This window comes from Poromitra crassiceps (genome assembly GCF_964638095.1).
Source record: "Poromitra crassiceps genome assembly, chromosome: 6".
In the NCBI taxonomy this organism is placed as follows: Eukaryota; Metazoa; Chordata; class Actinopteri; order Beryciformes; family Melamphaidae; genus Poromitra; species Poromitra crassiceps.
In genome coordinates, this window is record NC_139627.1 from 41,669,361 (window position 1) to 41,680,889 (window position 11,529).

The 11,529-nt window shown below is 44.1% G+C and overlaps 1 protein-coding gene across 1 annotated transcript; it reads left to right on the forward strand.

Annotated features, from left to right (window-relative positions):
- Positions 1-372: 372 nt before the first annotated feature.
- Positions 373-4,517, forward strand: LOC310777898 (protocadherin 8; the record flags this gene model as incomplete). The annotated part of the gene is made up of 5 exons (XM_083638244.1): positions 373-1,185; positions 1,833-3,368; positions 3,497-3,567; positions 3,897-4,030; positions 4,174-4,517. The coding sequence occupies 5 exons, from the start codon at positions 373-375 to the stop codon at positions 4,515-4,517; spliced, it is 2,898 nt and encodes a 965-aa protein (XP_083494370.1).
- Positions 4,518-11,529: the final 7,012 nt, after the last annotated feature.

Below are 11,529 nucleotides of genomic sequence, written 5' to 3' on the forward strand. Positions count from 1 at the left end.
GTGGTCCTATTGAAATGTAACTCCAGACTTCTATAGAGTCAATTGATTAGCCAATGTGCAGATTTCTTTAGGTAATTAACATCATTATCATCCTGATTAAAGATCTGCAATCAGTTTGTCTGAAGAGCCATTTGCACACAACTCGGGGGCAACAGCAATTTGCTGCAGAGACAAACGTTTCCCGTTTGCTGGACCACTGGAAGGCCATTGGTCAATGGGGCAACCTATTTGCATAGACCAGGGCTTATAGTCCAACAGCAAAGTCAGTGCTGAAACCAGTTGTGATTCGACCTGACATATATAGGCTATATAACTCGTTGCATGTTTGCATCATTTATGACTCTTTTTGGCATTACACTATAGCCATTGAAAATGGGATGTCGTAAGATTAGAGTGTGTGCGGTGCTTGTTTTGTTGATCTGCACTGTTCAGTGCACAACTACAAGGTATTTCACCTATGAAGAGGATGCGCCGGGGACGGAGATCGGACATTTGTCCCAGGACCTAAAGATAGATCCAGCCGATGACCCCGAGACGTCTTTCCGCTTCATGCAGGAGACAAACGCGTCTGTGATTCTAATGAGGGAGATTGACGGGCTTTTGACTGTCGGGGAAAGCATCGATCGAGAGCAACTCTGCCCCAGGTCTCCGCGTTGCTTTATCACCTTCGACATCGTGGCCTTCTCCAACGAAAAGTTTCAGCTCATCCACGTCGAGATCGAGGTCAAGGACATCAATGACCATTTCCCCGTGTTTCTGCGCAACGAGACGCACCTGGAGATTTTGGAAAACGTCCCGCTGCACTCGAGATTCCCACTAGAACTCGCTCTCGACCAGGATGTGGGTGAGAACTACATTCAGAGCTACAACATATCCCCCTCCAGCCATTTCGTTGTTGAGGTGCGCGACAGAGAAGACGGGATGAAGTATGCTGAGCTGGTCCTGGTGAAACAGCTGGACCGAGAGGTTGAAGACTCCTACACGGTCCAAGTGACTGCCGCTGACGGCGGAGTGCCACCCAAGTCCGGCTCCATGACCGTGAACATCAAAGTGTTGGACTTTAACGACAACAGCCCGACGTTTGAACACACCGCGCTGAAAGTTGAGCTGACGGAGGATTCTCCAGTGGGACACCGCGTCATCAAAGTGCACGCTTTTGACCCTGATGATGGCGTCAACGGGGAGGTATGTATTTAAAAAGATGCAAAGAAGAATTAGAGAATTATGGAAACGTGGCAAACAGACCACAAAACCACATCAAACGAAATGATATTATTAGGCTACATGAATGACAATGTTCAAAACGTGTCATACCAGGCGAATGGTGCTGTCCGTGGTGCTGAGCAGAAACCAGAGTTGTGTTCATTCTGAAAACGGTGTGCACCGTTTTGCTAGGCTGTGTAGGCTAAAGGCTATGTACAGTTAAGTAGGCTATATAGTAGCTAGGCTATATAGCTGCAACTGCAAGTAGCCTATAGTAATAATTAAGTATAAAATAAATAGTGTAATATGGTAGCCTATAGGCCTACCTAAAGTATAGCCTAATATAAAGTATACTAACCTATATGTAGCCTAAAGTATAAGATACTTTATAGTTGTGTATGATGGACACTGGTGGATAGTTGGACTACAAAGTACAAACATTACGCTTATGGCTTAAGTTTAGAAAAGGGATAGGACTAAATAAGATGTACTTCTTCTTACTCCATGTAACAATTATTATTATTTTTTCTGTTTATTGAGAATTTGATGTGTATAATGTGTATTTGTTTTGTTTTGATAACGTATCTCTTTTTTAACATGTTCGAAATCTATCCTGTTCTATTCTATAGGTGACATATGCGTTTGTCGGGACATCATCAGAAGCGGTACGCCATTTCCACGTCGACCCGTATACCGGCGACGTCACCTTAAAGGCGTCGGTTGACTTTGAGAAGAGGAGATCCTACGAGCTGAACATCAAAGCCTCCGACTCGGGCGAGCACTCCCTCCCATCCACCTGCAGAGTCGTGGTAGACGTTGTGGACGTGAACGACAACGCGCCAGAAATCCGCATCAAGCCGATGACCTCGTCCAGTGACGGGGTGGCCTACATCACTGAGGCGGCGGCCGCAGAGAGCTTTGTGGCTCTCATCAGCACCTCGGATGGCGACTCCGGTTCCAACGGCTACGTGCGCACCAGCCTCCACGGTCACGAGCATTTCAAACTCCAGGAGGCCTACGGGGACACGTTCATGATCGTCACAACGACCACCTTAGACAGAGAGAGGATCCCGGAGTATAACCTGACTGTGGTGGCAGAGGACCTGGGAAGCCCTCCTTTCAAAACGGTCAGACAGTACACTATCCGTGTGACAGACGAGAACGACAACGCCCCTCTCTTCAGTAAGGCAGTTTATGAAGTTTCAGTCATGGAAAATAATATCCCAGGTTCCTATGTGACCACTGTTGTTGCCCGTGATCCGGACATGGGAAAGAATGCCAAAGTGTCCTACAAACTCATAGATTCAGAGGTATCAGGAGCCCCTCTGTCCACATATGTTTCCATTGATTCACTCTCAGGGTCACTGTATACTTTAAGATCTTTTGATTATGAGACTCTTCAGCAGATTGAACTGATCATCCAAGCCGAAGACAAAGGCTCCCCTCCACAGTCGAGCACGTCTACAATCAGGATCAGAGTGGTCGATCAAAATGACAACTACCCATATTTGACTTTCCCCGTCCTTCAAGATGACTCCGCTGACATCTCTCTGCCTTACGACGCACCTGTGGGGTACCTGGCCCTTCGCGTGGAGGCCAAAGACGAGGACGAGGGAGTGAATGGAGAGCTCTCTTACCGAATTGTGCAAGGTGATCCGACGCTTTTTGCAATGAACAAAGACACTGGAGAGATTGCCTTAAAACAATGGCTGGCAGCTGAAATTGGAGACGTATTAGAAATGAAAATAGCTGTGAGTGACAATGGCAGGTCCCCCCTCTCCACTAGCGCCACAATTAGGTTTGTTGTTTCAGACACAGAGCCCTCCGAAGACCAAGTTGTAATTGTGTTACGGTCAAGTGACGAGGAAAACTCCAGCTTGGATGGCTCACTAATAGTCATCATTATGCTCAGTGGGGGCTGTGCATTATTGCTGATTGCCATAGTGATTGTTGTTGTCACATGCAAGCTGAACCGCGGGGAGACAAACCACGGCTCCAAGAGAGAAGCCACTCACGGCCTGTTTGACAGCAGGCCCGTTCCCATGCTCAACTCCACAGAACCAAACATATATGGTGGCCAGCAAGGTTTCTTCCACGAGCGGACCGCTTCATCCCTGGATGATCCCTGCCTGTATGAGGAGAGGAGCGGGGACTCGGAGACAAAGGTGAGTCAACTGCTGCAGTATTTTATTTATTTATTTTAATATGCATGTGATGTTCCCAAGGGCTGCCTTGATCTTAGTGCCAGAAATGGAAACTAAGCTCCCTGCTGTCATTGTGTCTGTTCCCTTAGATGTTCCTGCCCTCCAAGCATTTCCAGCCAACATCTGTGTGGCAAGGTGACAAATTCTGCGTGCAAGTGAGGTAAGAACACTAGTGATTTCTCCCTCTCTCTCTCTCTCTCTCTCTCACTCTCTCTCTCTCTCTCTCTCTCTCTCTCTCTCTCTCTCTTTCTCTCTCTCTCTCTCTCTCTCTCAGATAGGACATGCTTTATTCACAGTCAACACTGTCTGCACACAGGGTACTTAACATGCACTGTGCCTACATTTAATTTAAATGCCTGTGGAGCGAGCATGGATGGGTAGCAGGCGCAGCAGACAGGCCTCATACGTGGAAAAAAAAAAGACAACATCAATAATCAAACTCCAGCGGTGCAGCAGTGGCTCATATATATGTGCTGATTGTATTCACAGTGGCGTCGGTGTCACTGACCAGTTGAGCGTGAAGGACAGCGGCAAGGGGGACAGCGACTTCAATGACAGCGACTCTGACATCAGCGGTGATGGAGGCAAGAAGAACTTCAGCACCTTCCAGCCTGGGCCAAAGAGTGAGTGTTTTGACATTGAAAGTAAAACACCATCATAATCATCGCAATGATATGACCGATAAATGACTGTATCATAACATCTTAATACTGATTTTAACCATAACCTGTCTCCCCCTTATAATTATGTTTCCATCCAATTTCAGGTTCATCCATTGCTGCAAACGCCTCATCTGGGGATTGGCAAGGCACTTACTGCATGGTACCAACCCAGAGCTTCAGAGCCAGCGGAGACAACGCGTACACAATAGGCTTTTCCCCAGCGCCAGTCTTCCACAGTCCCCATGCCTACCCCCACTCTTGGAAAGACTCTGGATACGGCACAAGTCGCCCCACATCCAGGAGCGCCATGCAGACCTTCTCCAGGACCGCGACCCTCCCATCCTACTTCCCTCAGCAGCAGCGGAAGGTTGGAGGTGGTGACACCTGCAAGCAGAGTCCAAATATTGTAACAGTGGCTACTGCATTGGAGGTTGCAACTATTTTTTAATAAACTGTGTCGAAAAGGTAATTGAGATGTGGACCAAATGCAGAAAGACAAAGATGTAAATATTTGTAAAATTGGCTGTTGCTACATGGGCAACAGATGCACTGGATTACTGTATTATATGTCTTATATATGTCTCTAATATTATTTGACCTTCAGTGTATAGCTTATGACGCACATTGTGTTTATTTTTTCCAATAAATCCGTGATTGAAATAAAGAAAAGTGTCATTATCATTTATTCCCCTGTCATATTTGATATTTTGCTTCTCAAATTTGTTGATATACATATGCAAAATACGATAGGGTCATCGCAACTGGCCCACCTTTACAGGTACTCTGCCCTGCACCATCTGTGAGCCAGTGGCATCGCTCTTTCCTCTCCTTCCTCCTCCTTTCAGGCACCAGCGGGACTGTGCTAGGCAGGGGCGTCCTCATCCTGGACTGGACTGGAAATCCGTGATTGAAATAAAGAAAAGTGTCATTATCATTTATTCCCCTGTCATATTTGATATTTTGCTTCTCAAATTTGTTGATATACTGATATACTGAGATAAGATATGATTTTTCACTTAAGAGAAATGGAACTCAGTTTAGGGAGTTCAAATGTTATTCGCATCGCCGGAGAAAGTCCAATCTGTATTGCTAAGCAAGAACAACTCTTCCACAGCTAGTAGCTACAGTACATGATCAAGGCTCTAGTGACGTCTAGTCAGTGATGTTAAGATGTGAAAGCTGCTCCACTGCCTAGGAGACTGGCTTTGAACTCATAGGTTGGTTGGTTTTTGCATACAAATGAGGGAATGGTGTTGGTTCTCAACTAGAAAATATATGTAGTAGGCCTATTATGCCCAGATAACATGCAGGGTGCTGTCACAGACACCCCCAACTCTTCTAAATAATTCACAATTTACTACACAACGCTGTACAATGCAGAATAGGTTACTGGACTAATTCTACAGTCGCATTTGGGGGACAGAAAATGTTCAGATGTAGTATAAAAACAGCTGTTCTAGCTATAGGGCAAAAGGATAAAATATACAAAAGGTGAAATTATTCTTATATATCTTGTCATCTGAATGCACTCTGGGACAAGGCCCAACTGCATTGTCCTTATCAGACCTAATCAATGTTACTACAAAGTTGAATTCAACCATGAATATGTATAGCAAGTGAGAGCTGTGTCTGGCCCCGGGTGATTTATTGATGAGACATTGACGTATTAAAAAGCTAAAACCTACTAACCTACAAAAACCTACTAACCTACTCTGACAACAATCGACCTGAATACTGTTTATATATATACTGTATATCTTTTTTCATTATGTAGCTTTAGCATTCATGCACACATGGGTGGCTGTGGCTCAGGAGAGGTAGAGTGGGTCGTCCACTAATCAGGTCGGTGGTTCGATCGCCGGCTCCTCCAGTCCACAGGTTGAAGTGTCCTCAGGCAAGATACTGAACCCCAAATTGCTCTCGATGGCTGTGCCAGCACCCTGCGTACGTTGTAAAGCGCTTTGAGTGGTCAGTAGAATAGAAAAGCACTATATAAAGGCAGGCCATTTACATCATAAAATGTTCTGAAATGTCTCAACAATGGAAAAGCGTTTCATTGTGTGAAAGTAAATCAGACAAACATAGTTGAAAGAAACCTCAAACTGCATAATAAAATATGCAAGATAAAATCAATTAAATCTCTCAACAAGGGAACATCGGGAACGACATGGTTTTTCAACTTCAAATGCACAGGCCTGCTTTAATATTGCTTTTCATCAACATTTTAAAATTTGCTCTTGAGTTTAGTAACTGAAGGCAAACTCAGAATAGACGATGTGATTTGAACACAAAACTCAAGAGCTGCTGATTTTAATTAGTGCATGCAGATTTGTCACAGTCATCTCTTAATTCCCTTTCTTCAGCTTCAAATGAACCTGCGATGTATGAAAGTAAATAAGACAGGAGTGAAGGATTGTTACAAATTACATAATAGCCGACTAAGGGCCAAACCCTGAAGAGAAAACAAATAGCTTCCAACGGAAGCTGCCAAGGAAGCACCATCAGTGATAACTAATGGTCGATTGAGCTTCATAATCACATTCATGCCATTGTTTCTTTTCTATTCATTTGCATAAATGTAAATACATAAATGCTTCTGATAGTAAAGATAAAAGCGTGGAGAGAGTGGATTAACTGTCTTTTCTTTCGCTGGGAAGCATTGGACAGAATTCTCAAACATCTGTTACAGCTTACCACAATATGCCATCTCTTGAGCAAGACGGTTTACCAAATCCATTCATTCCCTGATTAAGTTGTCATGACCACCTTTGCTTATAGTCCTTGTAATTCGCGTTGGGACTACAGTTTGCCAATTGCATCGTCGCTGAATGTATTTCAGGCATGGAGTCCCAATGGGGGTTTCAAGGCTATGCGGCGCAATAGGCGAGCATCAAAGAAGGAAGGTCATATTTGTGCTCCCAGTGATGTGCAGGGGTCTGACAGTTAGCCAATTGCACACAGAGGGGAAAATGCATTCACCAATCAATACAATATGGCTTCCTTCATCATTGCTTTATATTTTCCTTGTACATGTAGGTCAAATAGTTGCCCGTTGACCTGATAATTTGTGCCAGAACCCAGACGGTATATCCATTGGCAGAGTTTAGTGAAGGCGTGAGTCTGTTAGCAACCCCGGCAGGCTGGCCACTGCGCATTCATTCATAACTATAATGGCCTTCACTTTAATGAGCTACATCAGTGCTCACACCTCTTATACATTTGAATTCCCGTTGCAACTGACTTTGCTCAGGGTGCCTCCTCGGGCAACGGGAAGCGAGTGTTGTGAAGCCAATGTTCTGCTCATCAGTAGTCAACTGACAAACACACGAGTCTGCACGTATGTCATTTCTAGCCTCAGCGCCTGATGCTGCTGCTGTGTTTATTTCTGAATAAAATGGCTAACTGCGTGGTTGCAGTTGGCTTGTGATGGCCTCTTGGCACTGCTTTAAGATGTCATTCCCCCATACACTCGGCGCGTGAAGATGCAGACCTTCTCGATTGATGTCATTTGGTGCTTCAGGCCCACCCCACAATGCAGCACTTTATACCACTCGCACCTCATCTTCATCTCTGTCTGAACTGCCAAGCGTGGATATTGACTTTTGAAAGCTTTGAATTGTGGGGCTGGTGGGGGAGAAAATACTACCATTTATTTTCCACTCTGCAGTTTGTCTTAGAGGTAGAAGTTTCAGCTATGTTTATTTTTTTTTTACCACTCAAATCTGGTCTGCATCGTCTAAAGAATATTAATTTCAATTATGCATTCACTCCCACATCAGAGCAAAGCAAAGCAGTGGGATTGTAGTGGACACATCAGACACAGGGCAAGAGCAACACTGTTTACTAAACGATGGGATATTACCACTGGTGCATGATTCCTCAGTAATTACTATTCAAACATGTGCCGTACCCACTGTCATGGGCGTGCATTTGTGCTTTCTTTGGTCAGCTCAGCACTGTAGCCTGTATCTGTGCATGTGCATTACAGTACATACACTGATGCTGAAAGCACATTTACTAACACTAACGCTTCAATGTGGGGGTGGATTTGATCACTGATGATGGCAGTGATGAAGGCCAGTGCAGATGTTTCATTGTTCATATCATGTATTCCAAAAATGTTTGGGACAACAGCGATACTGTGTGTTTGTCAAATGGTGCCATATGCTTGTTCCTGTGTCGGGTACACGACCGTTCAAGTTGGAGTCTCCATGTCCATGTTTTGGATCACAACCACAAAGCTGCTCAGCCCCAAATTACAGTATGTTGAAATGCTGTCCCTCCATCGAGGCTACAGTACTTTACATCCTGATTAGGTTTGTTTTTATTTGTGGCTCCCCCCCCACTTTAAACTGTAATGGTTTTTGTTTTTTATTATACTTGTATTGCTTTACCTTTTTTATGTGACAGACATATTGTTTTATGGGTGTTTTGAGGCTGTAAAATGCCTGTTTACATTTGCAATGCTAAGTAGTCGATTTTCACTAGAGTGAAATATACCTGTATTTTGAGTTATGGAAATGTTGTCATTGATAATTACGACTCTACTCTGACTGCAGACATATCTGGTACCAAGTAGCAGCCCAAATTATGTGCACCCTATCATACTCATGCCTAACTAAATGCCATTTAAAACGCATTGTTCTCTGAAAGTTCTCTAAATCCAAAATGAATCTGAGATTTCCTTGGTATGTGTGCAGCAGTCCTTTGCCTGCATCGTTTTGAATTGACTGTAACTGAACTTATTTATTTACTGCTATAAGCTGTTACATTTCTTTCCTGCCTCCACTGTGTCTAAAGATCCACATGATGATAGAGCGAGAGGGAGAGCATGAGATAGTTTGATCTCAGATAGAAAGAAGAACCTATTTAAAAGCCAGTGTTGGCAAATGCTCTCATGTGGCAGTAGCCCAGTCAGACACTTCGTCAAGCATGGCTGTTTTTACATTACTGGCTATGTCCTGAATTTCTAACGTTGCATTTTCCAGGAGGGGATTTCAGAGCAGGTGCCAGAAAAGAAACGATGGCAAGTGTTCATTTAAGGCCCAATTATACTCTACGTTAAAGACGGAGACGGAGACGGACAGAGCCTTCTGTCTGTACTCTGCGTTAATTTTGTGCGTTTTCTGTCTGTCCTCTGAAAGCTTACGGATACGCATGAAACAGAGCAAAACCACACACACACACTCATACTGTACATTTGACTCTCTACTGCCCACTGGTGAATGTATTGCTTAACATGATACCAACGTGAAAGACGCATGGAAGTATGTGGCCAGTGACTATAATAACGTTTGAAACAGATCCATCTATTTACGTATGAAAATGGAGTATAAATGAGCCATTATGCTCCAGACTCGTAAGATTCAAAGGAACGCTGCTTGTGCTGGTGGTGACAGACATTTGTCATGGGTCAGTTTGTTTGTTTGTTTGTTTGTTTGTTTGTTTATTAGCACATTTTAAAAGCAAACAGGTTAAACAGAAAATAAAATGTATACAAAGAAATATGAAATGTAAAAAAGAATGTAAAATGATTCGAACAAAAAACAAAGACAAAAACAGCACTATGTTGAGAGGTTCAAGATAGATTCAATATTTCAAGAGTATGTAGAAACTGGATAATTCAATGCAATTTCTATTCAATATTAGAATAATTTTAAGTCTCTTTTTGTATAGAGATAAAGACAGAGAATCAGACAGTAGGTGCAAGTTCTTATTCCATACTTTGGAATAAGGTCAGTCTATGACCTGCTGGTTGTGCTGGTGGTGACAGTCTTGGGTCAGTCTATGACCTGCTGGTTGTGCTGGTGGTGACAGTCATGGGTCAGGATGACCTGCTGGTTGTGCTGGTGGTGACAGACATGCGTCAGTCTGTGACCTGCTGGTTGTGCTGGTGGTGACAGACATGGGGAGGTCTATGACCTATAGGGTTAGGGTTAGGGTTAACCCTAACCCTAACCCTAACCTTGTTGATTAAACCCACGTTGCGTACATCAATAAATTGAACATTTGTGCCTCAATCATCATTGAGAGATTCAAATTCCAATTTCAACGCTATACATGTCGGTCTTACCAGCACTACATGATGGTGCTGCACCCCTCAACAGTTCAAAAGTTTCTTTGGATGTTTGGATGCCCACCATGATTTAGACCAAGATCATTGCATGGGATTTCTTAAAGACTGGCCGTCACCTAACCTTAAAGAAGATAGTTATCCAGCTGCTGGCATCTGGGTATTGTAGAGGTAAAAGCACTCCTCCCCAACCAGTGGCACTGGAAGTACTTTTAGGTAGGGGGTGCTGTAAGGAAGGGACTGTGCACCGAAGAAAATTTGACGTTTTTTGGACTTTCATCCATATTTAGAAGAATATTTAATTTTAAATTAACATTAGGATTATACTGTTGTGATGTCATTATTCAGTATCTTCTCCTTTTCTCACTCACTTTCATGTAAGCACCTGCTCTCCCTTTAGTCGTTTTACACTACAACAGACAGCAACACAGGCATAAACACTGAACTTATTATTATTATTATGGAAAATCAAACACTTTTGAAGAGAGAGCGTATGAAATAAGATTAGAGCTGGGAAGCACAAACTGTTTTTTAATGCATTTTGTTGGTGGTACTGTATAAACACAAGACAGCCAAATCCAACAATTTCGAAAATCCCATTTCTTGCCAGCAGGGGGTGCTGCAGCACCCTCAGCACCCACCTTCCAGCTCCCTTGTCCCCAACCACCATGGAGACCCGGGTTCAATTCTCGACAGCGGTACTTCCGGTGTGGGTGTAAGATCTGCTCACCTACAAGATCGGCTCGGGCACGCATTGTGGTTGGCTGTACGTCGGGCATGTGGGATTAACATGCCCAAAATGTCCGACAGTTTTAGCTAACAAGCTACTGATGTTATCAGACGTTTGGGAACATTAATACATAAAAAAATATGAATCATACAAACATTCAGTAATCATGATGCAAGTGTTGCAGCACCATTTCTCATAAACATGAGCCTTACTTTTTTTGAAAATGATTGTTGTGAGAGTTTAACTTCATCTGTAGTCGTGGACCCCGAGCCGAGCACATCCGGTAGGACAAGTAGATCCGGTACTCACAGCGGCTTGGTCGTTCCTACAGACACAATTGGCCGTCTTTGCGAGTGGGAAGCCGGTGGAGTCCTGGTTGCTGCACTAGCGCCTCCTCTGGTCGGTCGGGGTGCCTGTTCGGGGGGAAGGGGTACCGGGGGGAATAGCATGTGAATAGCGTGATCCTCCCACACGCTACGTCCTCCCGGTGAAACACCTCGCTGTCAGGTGAAAAGAAGCGGCTGGCGACTGCACATGTATCAGAGGAAGCATGGTGCTAGTCTACAACTCTCCCCAGAACGGCAGAGGGGGTGGAGCAACGACCGGGACAGCAGGGGAATTTGGCCAAGTACAATTGGGGAGAAAATGGGAGAGAGC